The following is a 16,230-nucleotide window of genomic DNA, read 5'->3' as shown; positions in this document are numbered from 1 at the left end:
ATGTGAATAAGAGCAAGGTTATTAGGTACAGTAGGGTTGAGGGTCAAGTCAATTGGGAGGTGAGTTTGAATGGAGAAAAACTGGAGGAAGTGAAGTGTTTTAGATATCTGGGAGTGGATCTGTCAGCGGATGGAACCATGGAAGCGGAAGTGGATCATAGGGTGGGGGAGGGGGCGAAAATTTTGGGAGCCTTGAAAAATGTGTGGAAGTCGAGAACATTATCTCGGAAAGCAAAAATGGGTATGTTTGAAGGAATAGTGGTTCCAACAATGTTGTATGGTTGCGAGGCGTGGGCTATGGATAGAGTTGTGCGCAGGAGGATGGATGTGCTGGAAATGAGATGTTTGAGGACAATGTGTGGTGTGAGGTGGTTTGATCGAGTAAGTAACGTAAGGGTAAGAGAGATGTGTGGAAATAAAAAGAGCGTGGTTGAGAGAGCAGAAGAGGGTGTTTTGAAATGGTTTGGGCACATGGAGAGAATGAGTGAGGAAAGATTGACCAAGAGGATATATGTGTCGGAGGTGGAGGGAACGAGGAGAAGAGGGAGGCCAAATTGGAGGTGGAAAGATGGAGTGAAAAAGATTTTGTGTGATCGGGGCCTGAACATGCAGGAGGGTGAAAGGAGGGCAAGAAATAGAGTGAATTGGAGCGATGTGGTATACAGGGGTTGACGTGCTGTCAGTGGATTGAATCAAGGCATGTGAAGCGTCTGGGGTAAACCATGGAAAGCTGTGTAGGTATGTATATTTGCGTGTGTGGACGTGTGTATGTACGTGTGTATGGGGGTTGGGCCATTTCTTTCGTCTGTTTCCTTGCGCTACCTCGCAAACGCGGGAGACAGCGACAAATTATAAAAAAAAAAAAAAATATATATATATATATATATATATATGTATATATATATATATATATATATATATATATATATATATATATATATATATATATATATATATATACGCATGTGACAGAGGAGAGAGAGGGAGAGAGAGAGAGGAGAAGGAGGAGGGGGAAGCACCTGTGTACCTGGCTGGTCACGTCCACACTGAGGCATGGCCGCCAGGCTCCCAAACTTGTCCTGGACGTGGCACACGTGACGCACACTGCCCACCCTGCAGTACGACGGTACGGCACACGTGACGCACACTGCCCACCCTGCAGTACGACGGTACGGCACACGTGACGCACACTGCCCACCCAGCAGTACGACGGTCCGGCACACGTGACGCACACTGCCCACCCAGCAGTACGACGGTCCGGCACACGTGACGCACACTGCCCACCCTGCAGTACGACGGTAAACTCTGGCCACTTACGGAGCTGGTCTGTGTCGTAACGAACACATCGCAACCATTTATCTTGTAGTTTACAGCAGAGGAATGCAGAGCAGTGCAGAGCACAGCAGAGCAATGCAGAGCAGAGCAGGGTAGACAATTGGAGCGTCAGGCCTGGTCATTACATCAACACGTCTACCCAAACTCTCTTGTTTCATTTGTCATCATCATCATCATCATATCTTGACTCATCTTATCTCATCAATATAGAAAGTAAAGACAAGGTGGCTATCTTACTTGATCAATATAGAAAGTAAAGCTAGATTAAGCATGGGTATCTTACATGATCAGTATAGAAAGCTGAGACAAAATAAGCAAGAATATCTTACTTAATAACGTAAGTTAAGATTAGAATAAACTGGAACATTTGACTTGATCAGCACAGAAACGTACGATAAAGAAGAATGAGAACATAATCCTTGATCATCAGAGAAGATTACAATGATTAAAGATACATTATTGATCAATGTTTCAGGTTGAGTTTAATGTAAGCTTATTGTCACACATACATATCCTTCACTTCATTCACCTCCTGTCTCGTCCGCATGTCGTGGAATATGGTCGTGTCTGGTGGCTGATATACTCATATGTCGGGGAATATGGTCGTGTCTGGTAGCTGATATACTCATATGTCGGGGAATATGGTCGTGTCTGGTGGCTGATATACTCATATGTCGGGGAATATGGTCGTGTCTGGTAGCTGATATACTCATATGTCGGGGAATATGGTCGTGTCTGGTGGCTGATATACTCATATGTCGGGGAATATGGTCGTGTCTGGTGGCTGATATACTCATATGTCGGGGAATATGGTCGTGTCTGGTGGCTGATATACTCATATGTCGGGGAATATGGTCGTGTCTGGTAGCTAAGTACCTAATGACGACCACTTAACGTATATATCATTAAGCAAGTGTTCTTAAAACCTTCGTTACTGTTTTTTTGACATCAGGCAGAAGGCGTGTTAATCCTCATGGTTGATGTGTTAATCCTCATGGTTGATGTGTTAATCCTCATGGTTGATGTGTTAATCCTCATGGTTGATGTGTTAATCCTCATGGTTGATGTGTTAATCCTCATGGTTGATGTGTTAATCCTCATGGTTGATGTGTTAATCCTCATGGTTGATGTGTTTATCCTCATGGTTGATGTGTTAATCCTCATGGTTGATGTGTTAATCCTCATGGTTGATGTGTTAATCCTCATGGTTGATGTGTTTATCCTCATGGTTGATGTGTTAATCCTCATGGTTGATGTGTTAATCCTCATGGTTGATGTGTTAATCCTCATGGTTGATGTGTTAATCCTCATGGTTGATGTGTTAATCCTCATGGTTGATGTGTTAATCCTCATGGTTGATGTGTTAATCCTCATGGTCGCAGTTGACCTCCCCGACTCCTGGACTCAGACCTGATTGATAAGAGTCAGCTCAACTCTCGGCCATCTGGGTCGTACCACCGTGTTCAAAGGTCGTACTATCATTCTAGGGTAACATCATAGTGCTCAAGGGTCGTACTGTCGCGTTCGAGGTGGTAACGTCGTGTATAAGAGCCGTACCGTCGTGTAAAACTGGTCGTACCATCTTCATCAAAAGTCGTATCGTAATATTCAAGGATCGTGCTGCTGTGTCCAAAGGTCGTACAGCAGCGTTGTCGAAGGTCGCACAGCAGTGTTAAGGAAGGTCGTACAGCAGTGTTGAGGAAGATCGTACAGTAATGTTGAGGATGGTCGTACAGTAATGTTGAGGAAGATCGTACAGTAGTGTTGAGGAAGGTCGTACAGTAATGTTGAGGAAGGTCGTACAGTAATGTTGAGGAAGATCGTACAGTAATGTTGAGGATGGTCGTACAGTAATGTTGAGGAAGATCGTACAGTAGTGTTGAGGAAGGTCGTACAGTAATGTTGAGGAAGGTCGTGCACATCCACAGTACAGAATCTTAATCTCAAATGCATCTGGCAACATGAGAGCGACCCCTGGGGGGAGTCCTGGCATTCATCCCCCCTCCCCCGGGGGGCAGGGACCCACCAGTTCTGCATCCATAAATTCCCAGCCCACGACATGACCGGCCGTCCATCCTCAGGAGGTTAACTGTGGCCTCCGTTAGATTTGTGGCATCAGTATATTGGCCTCAGACACCCACTGTGGCAGCCTCGCTGCCTCACCTCCACCACACTGACTTACTCCAACACAGAGACCATCACGGCACGTCTGGCCTGCGGTGTGCGCGTCATAACAGAAAATGTTGATGATTCATTACATACAGACATATGTATAGTCTTTCGCATATGATCGTTGTTTCTCGCGTTAGCGAGGTAGCTCCAGGAACAGACTACACTACATCTCTCCAGTTCACACTATCCCATGAACGCCTTTCACCCTCCTGCATGTTCAGGCCTCCAATCACTAAAAATCATTTTCACTCCATCCTCCACCTCCAATATGGTTTCCCCGTCCTGCCTGTTCCTTCCACCTCTGACACATATATCCTCTTTGTCAACCTTTCCTCACTCATTCTCTCTATGTGACCAAACCATTTCAACACATCCTCTTCTGCTTTCTCAGCCACACTCTTTTTATTCATTACTTACTCGATCAAACCACCTCACACCACATATTGTCCTCGAACATTTAATTTCCAACACATCCACCCTCCTCCACACAGCCTAATCGATAGCCCATGCCTCTCATCAATACTATATTGCTAGAACTACTGTACCGTCAAACATACCCATTTTTGTCCTCTCAGAATGCGTTTTCTCTTTCCACAGATTCTTCAACGCTCCCAGAACTTCGCTCCCTCCCCCAACCTATGGCTTGCTTCCGCTTCCATGGTTGTATTCGCAATTAAGTCCACTAACAGACATCTAAAACACTTCACTTCCTCCAGTTTTTCTTCATTTAGACTTACGCCCTAACTAACCTGTCCTTCAACCCTGCTAAAACTAATAATCTTGCCTTTATTCATATTTACTCTCAACTTCCTCCTTGCACACGCTCATCCAAACTTAGTTACCAACTTCTGCAGTTTCTCACTCGAATCTGCCACTATTGCTATATCATAAGCAAACAACAACTGAATCACTTTCCAGGCCCTCCCATCTCCCATCTGTAAGACTTGCATTTACCTGCTCCAGCACCTCATCCAAAAACAGATTGAACAATCATGGTGACGTCACACACCCCTACCGTAAATCAACCTTTATCAAAAACCATTCATTTTCCTCTCCTCCTTTTCTTATGTGAGCCTTAAACCCTTGATAAACACTTCTCCCTGCTTCTACACCGTATATTCTTAAGACCTTTCACAAGGCATCTCTGTTAACCCTGTCACATGCTTTCTCCAAGTCCATAAATGTCACATACTAATTCAAAACTTTCCATGGTTTACTCCAGACGCTACACATGCCCTGGTTCAATCCATTGGCAGCACGTCGACCACGGTATACCGCATCGTTCCAATTTACTCTATTCCTTGCACGCCTTTCACCCTTCTGTCCGTCCAGGCCCCGATCGCTCAAAATCTTTTTCACTCCATCTTTCACCTCCAATTTGGTTTCCCACTTCTCGTTCCCTCCACCTCAGACACATATATCCTCTTTGTCAGTCTTTCCTCACTCATTCTCTCCATGTGACCAAACCATTTCAATACACCCTCTTCTGCTCTCTCAACCACACTCTTTTTATTGCCACACATCTCTCTTACCCTTTCATTACTTACTCTATCAAACCACCTCACACCACACATTGTCCTCAAACATCTCATTTCCAGCACATCCACCCTCCTCCGCACAACCTTATCTATACAAGCCCATGCCTCACAACCATATAACATTGCTGGAACTACTATTTCTTCAAACATACCCATTTTTGCTCTCCTAGATAACGTTCTCGCCTTCCACACATTCTTCAACGCTCCGAGAACCTTCGCCCCCTCTCCCACCCTGTGACTCACTTCCGCTTCCATGGTTCCATCCGCTGCTAAATCCACTCCCAGATATCTAAAACACTTCACTTCCTCCAGATTTTCTCCATTCAAACTTACCTTCCAGTCAATTTGTCCCTCAACCCAACCGCACCTAATAATCTTGTTCTTATTCGCATTTACTCTCAGCTTTCTTCTTTTACACACTCTACCAAAACTCAGTCACCAGCTTCTGCAGTTTCTCACCCGAATCAGCCACCAGCGCTGTATTATCAGCGAAAAACAACTGACTCATTTCCCAAGCTCTCTCATCCACAACAGACTGCATACTTGCCCCTCTCTCTAAAACTCTTGCATTCACCTCCCAAACAAACCCATCTATAAACAAATAAAACAACCATATATATATATATATATATATATATATATATATATATATATATATATATATATATATATATATATATATATAAATCACCAGTGCAAGAAGAGAGTGTGTTTATATAACGATGAACCCCAGCATCTGGCTCTGGTTTTGTCAACCTAAGATGGATGTGAGCTCAAGATCTTAACTTGAGAACCAAGACCTCAGAAAATGTTTTAGATAAAGAACATTCTACGTCGCATGTCTGGTAGATGTTGTTGGCCCACATCCATCCCTCATTTAATGAAGACTATGCTTGACTTAAGCATTAAGCAATTTCTATGTATATAAGAGTCTGTGACCGTAGTCTTTGCCCTCTGTCCTCGTGAACTATGTCTGGACCAGACCTGTGGTGGAGGTCTGGTCCACAACTAACCAGCAGGTCGTGAGACATCGTGTCCAGCAGCTGGGGAGGGAAGGGTCTCCCTACCTGGGGTGGCAGAGCAGCTGTGGGGCAGGGAACAGTGACGAGTGATTACACGAGTGTTGGTAACATTTACTGGTATATGAGCACCCACGTCAAGAATGTCTGTTTGTCTGTCCTAATTGCAAAGCCAAGTCTCTGGCTGAAGAGAGACAATGAGGCCTTACCCACGGCAAATCGGAAGCCACATACCTCACAGCTGCCACTGCAGAGAATGGCCCGCCGGCCATGATCAAAACAGAGGATTTATGTAAGACTTTGGCAGCGCTGCTCCGGCACAGCAGGGAGACAGTGCAGCCAACTCAGGCGCCACACCCTGGACACTGCTGTGTTGTTGCCCTCACAGCACGACAATGATGTTACTGTAAGAATGACAGCTCGCATCTCCTTGAACACGACCCTGTTGGGAGATGCTACGAGCCTTGGAAATGACGACCTGGGTCTAGACCTGACTCATGAGTGGCAGGTCAACATCTAAACCATCATACCCAAGGGTCGTGGTTTGGTCACACTCAGGGTCGTACCTTCGTGATCAAGAGTCGTTCCACCGTGCTCTGTGCAGTCGTGCTTGAGGTCCTCCTGCTCAGTCGGTGGATGAAGACAGGAATAAAACTTTCACAATGTATCCAAAGTCCTCACCAGTCACCCCAGGCAAGTCCTCACCACTCACCCCAGGCGAGTGAAGTTGGTGCTACTGATAAACGTTCAAGATACAGATGCAGACAGTGCTATAAACCATGACGGTTACCTTACGTAGCCTGCCGGCTGTAGAGACCGGTACCTTACGTATATATATATGGGCCAGGTGAGGGTAGTCCCTCAAAGGCCCAGTCCTCTGTTCTTAACGCTACCTCGCTAATGCGGGAAATGGCGAATAGTTTGAAAGAAAAGAAAGAATATATATATATATATATATATATATATATATATATATATATATATATATATATATATATATATATATATATATATATATATAAAGTGCTTGACAGACACATGGTTTAAGGGTATCGTTTGTTGAGGAGTGAAGGGTTAAGCGTGGTCTGGAACATCTTGGCTCAGGTTCCACCATCTCTGAAGACAAGAGGAATGGCTGTGCAGAAAGTTTGGAAAAGTCGTAAAGTAGTTTTTGCAGAGAGACGTTGGCGGGATACAAATTGCTTCTGATTCAAGACGACTTTGGTAACTTGACCAACTTTGCTGCAGGTGCAGCGGCGAGGTGATGTGTGTGTGTGTGTGTGTGTGTGTGTGTGTGTGTGTGTGTGTGTGTGTGTGTGTGTGCGTGAATTTCAGAGTACACACGTATGTTAGTTTATAATTGCGTCCCGAGCATCAAGCATCGGTGATAAATACCAAAAATCAATTTCCAATATTTGTAACATTATTTCCAACAGTCATTTCTCCTAACACTGGACTGACTTCCCCGCCTGAGCGAGACTATGTTAGGAACAAGGAACAGTAGCCACATTTGTAAACATCCAGTCATGAGATGTCAAGTATGATGTACCCAGGCCATACCCAGCCACGCCCCAGGCACTGCTCCAGGTTAACCTTGACAGTTTCATATTCCCTCTTTTTCGGCCACTATCAGCACGTCGCTCCCCATATACAACATCGATCAAACTGAATTCATCCTATACATGGCCTAGTACACTAAGTCTATCCTTCCATGTTATCTCTTACCCTTCGCTCCCTCCACTTCTGACACATCCATCATCTTTCTCAGTTCTCTTCACTCATCCATTTAACATCGTCACACCCTCGTCAGCTGTCTTACTCATAATTACCTCACTCCTCACACCTCTGTTATCCAGACATTCCTCACATGACCAACCTTCCTCACGCTACATATTATCTTCAGGTATATCATCACATCGCGTCCAGCCACGTCTAGCCTTCTACATGTAGACCCGAGTCTGGGAACCATACAACATTGTCACAGCTACTTAACCTTGAAACCATCTCTAAATATTATCTGAACATTATATCTGAATCTTGATAAATAGTGAGATGTATTATGTATTCAAGAGTCGCAATATGTTTTTCCTTTGTATAACAATAGATTATTTAGAAAAACTCTTAATTCTTTATAACTGGTAAACATTTTCAGTCGTTAACTCTACAAGTGTTGTACCTGTGAGGTGTGAGGGTAGACCAAATCTCCCTCACCTCCTCATGATAAACCAGCAAACACAACATGATCAAACTACTTGTGTACAACCTCATGATCCAGTTTGTAAACACGTCATAGAACTATTACACAACCTTACAATATACAACTTGTACAACCTTATAGCATACAACCTTACAATATGCAACTTGTACAAGATTAAAGTATATATCAGAAACATAAGAACATTCTTACATGCGTTGATTAGATTTTGTTTTACACTTCAATAATGAAACCCAAATACAGTGAGGATATGAAAGATATTTACGTTATAATACAGCTTTCATATTACTGTTTATGAAGAGAAACATCACAACCCACGTGGGTGCGTGCCTCATGCCCGAGACTCATGCAAGACAACTGAGATGTGCAGAGATGGGGCGCTAGCATTCCTCCCCTCCTGTATCATCACTTATTCAAAACATACACGGAGGGAGTTGAGCCTGGAGTTTAATACTTATTTGCTTGGTCCTCTTGTTGACTCACTGAAGCTGAATGAAAGTATGCGGTATTAATACACACACACACACACACACACACACACACACACACACACACACACACACACACACACAACATGTAATACATTAATCTCCCAACTCATCAAAACGTTCCCTTCACCTCGAGTTCTCCTTCCTCGTCTGACTGTGTTTTAACCCAATTCCTCCAAGATCATTACTGGTGATCACCATTAATCCCAGATGACTTATCAACAAACGACTCCCTTCCACATGACCATGACATCTTCCTCAGATGGTGGACATTGCAGGAGGTGGAGCAACACCACAGATGCACTACCATACTTGACTAAGGTCATGACACAGCTGCTGCACACACACATGACCTGGAGTCGAGGTCAGTTAGCGAGGGAGATTGACGCCTCGTCATGTTAATAGTTCTGTGTAGAGGTGTCATGTCAAACCTTAGTATATGAGGTGACAATATTGCCAACACTTGACAAGTCATGTGACATTATGTCAGCACAGGTGAGATGAAGTCATCATGGTATTTGACAGGTGAGGGAAGGGCATATCAACATAGGCGGGGTGATGTCATATGAAGAACATGACAGATGGAGTGATGTCATATTGGGGGATTACATCCTACCCACACTTGGATGACATCAGCCACATGAACACTCACAGAGGTGACGTCTGATCAACCTAGCGACATCAGCTAACACAAGAGTGATACAATTTCATGGTGATGGCATGCGAGGTCAAGTGACGTCACATTGACACTCACAGGTGAGGTTACGTATCACCCAGGTGAGAGGAGAACCAACAGGTACACAGGTACCAGGTTACCAGGTAGTGATGTGGTGTCGCCTCTCGCGCTGGGTTATGACAGCCTCACCAGAGGGAGGGAGTGGGAGGGCGTCTGTCTCACATGAGGACCCAGCAGACACTTGGCTCATCCTTCACTTGGTCACTGAAGGATTCTGTTGGTCCGTATTTGAGGACTGGTTCACAAGTTGGTGTTGTGTTGGCAACAACTCATAATTAGATGCCTGATTTATCAGGTGTAGTGGTCACAACATTATCAGGTGTAGTGGTCACAACATTATCAGGTGTAGTGGTCACAACATCATCAGGTGTAGTGGTCACAACATCATTAGGTGTAGTGGTCACATTATCAGGTGGAGTGGTGACAACATCATCAGGTGTAGTGGTCACAACATCATCAGGTGTAGTGGTCACAACATCATCAGGTGTAGTGGTCACATTATCAGGTGTAGTGGTCACAACATCATCAGGTGTAGTGGTCACAACATCATCAGGTGTAGTGGTCACAACATCATCAGGTGTAGTGGTCACATTATCAGGTGGAGTGGTGACAACATCATCAGGTGTAGTGGTCACAACATCATCAGGTGTAGTGGTCACAACATCATCAGGTGTAGTGGTCACATTATCAGGTGTAGTGGTCACAACATCATCAGGTGTAGTGGTCACATTATCAGGTGTAGTGGTCACAACATCATCAGGTGTAGTGGTCACATTATCAGGTGTAGTGGTCACAACATCATCAGGTGTAGTGGTCACAACATCATCAGGTGTAGTGGTCACAACATTATCAGGTGTAGTGGTCACAACATTATCAGGTGTAGTGGTCACAACATTATTAGGTGTAGTGGTCACAACGTTTCAGGTATAGTGGTCACAACATCATCAGGTGTAGTGGTTACAATATTATCAAGTGTAGTGGTCACAACATCATCAAGTGTAGTGGTTACAATATTATCAAGTGTAGTGGTCACAACATCATCAGGTGTAGTGGTCACATTATTAGGTGTAGTGGTCACAACATTGTCAGGTGTAGTGGTCACAACATCATTAGGTGTAGTGGTCACAACATCATCAGGTGTAGTGGTCACAACATCATTAGGTGTAGTGGTCACAACATTTCAGGTATAGTGGTCACAACATCATTAGGTGTAGTGGTCACAACATTTCAGGTATAGTGGTCACAACATCATCAAGTGTAGTGGTCACAACATTTCAGGTATAGTGGTCACAACATCATTAGGTGTAGTGGTCACAACATCATTAGGTGTAGTGGTCACATTATTAGGTGTAGTGGTCACAACATCATTAGGTGTAGTGGTCACATTATTATGTGTAGTGGTCACAACATCATCAGGTGTAGTGGTCACATTATTAGGTGTAGTGGTCACAACATTTCAGGTATAGTGGTCACAACATCATTAGGTGTAGTGGTCACAACATTTCAGGTATAGTGGTCACAACATCATCAAGTGTAGTGGTCACAACATTAATCCTTCGCTGACTAAGTGTATGATGATAGCCTGCTTCACCACACGGCGCCTCAGTTGCATTCACAAGCAGAGTCTGGTACAGGCATGAAGACACAACCATCCACCACAAGCCACACACCAACACACTCTTCCCTCTACAGTAACTTCATCCACCGGGGGAGTCTGGGCTGGGTCAGAGATGGTGCGGGTTGGCTGTGAGAGCTGGCACAGCGACGCATGTTTTTGTCTACGATGCTTTATCTTCACCCTCTATTACGATGGTCCAATCTCTATGTCTTTCACATTAGCACTCCCTCTAGTGCTGGTGACCAGGTTCATGACCCCAGACACGACCATACATGTGCGTGTCGTCAGCAGAAGAATGGATCATGATAACAAGGGTCAAACATAAATGCTAGTGATCAATTCTTTTCACAATTTTGCTTGAGGAAGTAGGCGGGACAGCTTGCACCAGACCAGATAATCATGAAACACAAAACTGTGGTTTATATCGCAGTTTCTGCAGGAGAGGCAGCGAATGTTCGTTGCAGGAGAGGCAGCTAAATGTTTGTTGCAGGAGAGGCAGCTAAATGTTTGTTGCAGGAGAGGCAGCTAAATGTTTGTTGCAGGAGAGGACATTTGAGACACTGTGTACTTAGCATTACGTACAGACAGATCCGCAGTGGGCAACTTGGAGACAACTTTTCATTGTATTACATACGTAGGACCTTCTTGACTTCACTGGTTAATTCCGATGATAAACACTGCTTCAGGATCATGTGTCATTGTATGTAAGTCTTGGCAGCCGTGCGTATGCGTTAAATAGGGCCAGGTCGGCGGTATGTTCTTATATTAGGTCAGAGGGAGGTGAGACAGTTGTAACAAAGTACAATAATAGCAGTGAGCGGTGCCAAGCATCCGTGCCAAGTGCACTGTGCACCTCACAAGTTTCCCAGCAGGCAGGCAGGCAGGCAGGCTGGCTGGCTGGCTGGGAGGGAGGGAGTCGTCATAATAATGTGTATTGTGTGTTGCAGGGTGGCGGAGCGTACGCGCCAGCAGCCACGGTGGTCGTCGTCTGGTGCCACGCCATCGCCCAAGCCGCAAGGCTCCACCTTTTGTACCACGCCATCACCCACGCTACAAGGCCCGACCTCTGGTACCACGCCATCACCCACGCCATAAGGCCCCAACTCTCATTCAGTGGCTGAAGATGGAATGCCCCTCTCCTCTCACCTTCCTTCCGTCTTGCATCTGTCTCTCCCAGTGGGTGTCTGTCTCGCTGCCTTCCGCAGACTGGGGCGCTGCCACAGACCTGGGGCCGGGCCTCCCCCACGGCTAACTCTCTCACCTGCTCTCTCGCTCACCTGTCCTACTCCTCTCACCACGAGCAGCCCGACACGAGGCCCCTCGAACCTTGAGCCGTGCTGTTGTCTTCATATCAAGAGAATTGTGACCAAGATGACTGATCTCAAAAGACTCGGTGGTGGTGCCGAGTAGTGTGTGTGTGTGTGTGTGTGTGTGTGTGTGTGTGTGTGTGTGTGTGTGTGTGTGTGCGGGGTGATGCCGTGTCAGTCAGCGGTAATGCCTGGTGACTGTGTTGGGAGATCGGCACAGTGTTCCCTCTGTACTGAGGCGTCTCATCCTGTCCCCTGCGTGGACTCGGACTCGTACGCAGCCCCAACTTGTCTCTCAAGATGGCGATAGAGCGAGGTCGAGGTGGCTCAAGACACTCGCACCAGAGTCATGCTCACCAGTACCACTACGTGAAGCCGTTCGGCGAGAAGGTGAAGGACTGCTGCCGCTCTACCATCGCCTTCATCTTCAGCAACGTTGGCGTGTGTGGACTCATGGTCGGCTACACCACCATGGGTGCTTACCTCTTCTCCACCATCGAGAGTCAGGACGATATGGTCATAACGGCTGACCTCTTACGGAGCAAGACTATCGAGGAGTTGTGGAACATCACTGTAGCTTACAACGTATTGGACAAACCCAACTGGACGGCCAACGTGACCAGCGTCGTGTCTCAGTACCAGAAAGCCATCATCAACCTGGTGGGTGAGGGCTGGGACGGAGGCAACACCACACTACATAACAAGTGGACCATCGACGGAGGCTTCCTCTACTCCCTCACTGTCATCACCACCATAGGTAATGTGTCATCACCACCATACCATAGGTAATGTGTCATCACCACCATAGGTAATGTGTTATCACCACCATAGGTAATGTGTCATCACCACCATACCATAGGTAATGTGTCATCACCACCATAGGTAATGTGTCATCACCACCATACCATAGGTAATGTGTCATCACCACCATAGGTAATGTGTTATCACCACCATACCATAGGTAATGTGTCATCACCACCATACCATAGGTAATGTGTCATCACCACCATAGGTAATGTGTCGTCACCACCATACCATAGGTAATGTGTCATCACCACCACAGGTAATGTGTCATCACCACCATAGGTAATGTGTCATCACCACCAGACCATAGGTAATGTGTCATCATCATCATCACATCATCAGTGAAAAGTGTGTCATTATTTTTCTCACATGATGATCACAGAGACTGTGGGTCACGAGTTTCAAAGTGTATCACAGATAGTGTCATCACCATACGTGTTTGTGGCTTTAGACCTAACCACCGTCATCACCAAACTACACACTGACCTTACACAAAATATCCTTGATGGCTTCGAGTGCCCATAAACCCGGTCCCGCACGATATTAGTGGCAAGATACAACAAAGTATTAGACACTTCACCTCGACACATCTTCACATGACACCATCCTCCACAATAATGAATTATCGGCCAAGTTCATATCCACCCATATGACAGAGTCACTCACCACGTCTTCACCTTTAAAACCCTTACGCTCTACAATGGAGCTCCTCAGGGAGCATTTTCTCCAGCCCTCTTCAATACCCCACTACACGATCTCCTATCAACTTCAGCGAAGAATATCAGAGTTCTCTCACAAGCAGACGATCACACACTCACCTTACACGACCTGTCACCACAGCAGCAACAACAAACATTCATCACTGCATTACACAACTGGAACAATAGCTCACCCACTGCATCATGTCTGCATCACCACTGAAGTCTTCAGTCATGTTGCTTCACCCCAAAACAGTCACGAATCTCAGCTCACAAAGTCTGGTCTCCTTAATGAACGATTACTCTCACCAGACAAGCACCACCAGCTCCGGGGTTCACATACCACACACAGAAGACAGCCACATTGGACAAGAAAATGAATCCCTCAACCTCTCTAAACAATTCATCTGCTCCACTCTAACCTACGCCTCACCTGTCTGGTCTTCCAAACTCTCACAAACTAACATAAAAGTTGCAAACCACATAGAATAATGAATAATCACTGGCTGCCTAGCAACCACAAACACTCAACATTAACAATGGAGCCCATACTCTACCAGTGCCATCCCACCTCAACATACTCGACACTCACGTCATCATAACAGCACAAGATCCTCCCACTCACACCGCCCCATAACTGACCACAAACCCTCAAGTGCCTCACACGTCAGCAACCACCCTCCCCTCTCTTTCTTGATGTTGCTACAGGAGTTACGGTGTTGTCTTAAAGGTGTTGCAAGAACGGCCTACTCGGTGCAAGAGAATCTTATAATACTCAGTCGTTATCATTGAACAACCAAAAACCAATTCGATGACTCCCGACCGAACACTGAGAGTGCTTGGAGATCATCCGGTAATGATGATAGTTACTGGAGACCTGGAGGCAAGTGCCCTGGCGTGGGAGGAGGCCAGGCCCTCTAACCCAAGCTGATCGATGCGCCAAGTTGATGTTTTGTTGAAGACATTCTCTCACGTCACGTGTCACCCGGCCAACCACACTGACATGTTCAGCTCACTTTACCATCCACGGCTCAGCCCACTAGCCAACCAGGTTGATACTGACAAGTCCCTACACCACAGGAAGGCACATACCCTCACCAAGCCGTTTGACACTAACCTACACACACACACACACACACACACACACAAACACACATCTATCCTCACAACAGGGGCCAGAGCATCACCTATCTTCACACCAGGGGCACAGAGCATCACCTATCCTCACATCAGGGGCCAGAGCATCACCTATCCTCACATCAGGGGCCAGAGCATCACCTATCCTCACATCAGGGGCCAGAGCATCACCTCCTATCCTCACACCAGGGGCCAGAGCATCACCTCCTATCCTCACACCAGGGGCCAGAGCATCACCTCCTATCCTCACACCAGGGGCCAGAGCATCACCTCCTATCCTCACACCAGGGGCCAGAGCATCACCTTTTGTCCTCATACAGTTATATTCTGACACGTCCCAACATGACCCGTTCATGACTCCCGTCATCACCTCACGCCACACGTCTCCTCACACCTCCAGCACCAACATATATAGTGAACCCCGGGCACGCGGACCATCCCTGACTTCATGAGACGAGCTTCTGAAGCTTTTGTGAAGAGGAAGGCTGAACTACGCGTCTGGCAGGTCTCACAGCTCACACCATCACCACGACACCACAGCTCACACCATCACCACGACACCACAGCTCACACCATCACCACGACACCACAGCTCACACCATCACCACGACACCACAGCTCACACCATCACCACGACACCACAGCTCACACCATCACCACGACACCACAGCTCACACCATCATCACGACACCACAGCTCACACCATCACCACGACACCACAGCTCACACCATCACCACGACACCACAGCTCACACCATCACCACGACACCACAGCTCACACCATCATCACGACACCACAGCTCACACCATCACCACGACACCACAGCTCACACCATCACCACGACACCACAGCTCACACCACCACAACATAACTATGATGGTTCTTTTAAATCAACGCGTATAGTGACAGGTGTCCTCAGACCTTGTACAGGTCTGGTGGAGTTGTGAAATCAAGGTTGTATTCTGGAGGATGTTGTAGCGCGGTGATTGTGAGTCCTGAGGAGGCCTGTGAGGCAGGCTTTGACAGGGCGTGATGGCACGAGGCTAGTCTGGGCCAGAGGATGACACGGTGCAGTGAAAGGCTCCGGCATGAAGGGCCTGCTAACCCTGGATTGCGCCAGCTTAAAGTCCTACTCCGGCTGGACACCGTGAATGGCCCGGGTA

General features: G+C 46.4%; 1 protein-coding gene across 3 annotated transcripts in view; it reads left to right on the top strand.

The window, feature by feature from the left end:
• The window catches only part of LOC139756444 (two pore potassium channel protein sup-9-like), a 91,146-nt gene that overhangs the window by 67,100 nt on the left and 7,816 nt on the right, over nucleotides 1-16,230 (top strand). For all 3 annotated transcript variants that reach the window (XR_011714343.1, XM_071675896.1, XM_071675895.1), the window contains one exon: nucleotides 12,068-13,184. Coding sequence is in view for 2 of the 3 variants with exons in the window: in XM_071675896.1 (XP_071531997.1) it covers nucleotides 12,728-13,184 (457 nt within the window). In the remaining variant the exon portion in view is untranslated. The remainder of the gene's footprint in view (nucleotides 1-12,067; nucleotides 13,185-16,230) is intronic.

Source organism: Panulirus ornatus, chromosome 21, assembly GCF_036320965.1.
Source record: "Panulirus ornatus isolate Po-2019 chromosome 21, ASM3632096v1, whole genome shotgun sequence".
NCBI classification, from domain to species: domain Eukaryota; kingdom Metazoa; phylum Arthropoda; class Malacostraca; order Decapoda; family Palinuridae; genus Panulirus; species Panulirus ornatus.
The sequence above is the reverse complement of the archived record's forward strand: the minus strand, read 5'-3'. Positions and strand labels throughout refer to the sequence as shown.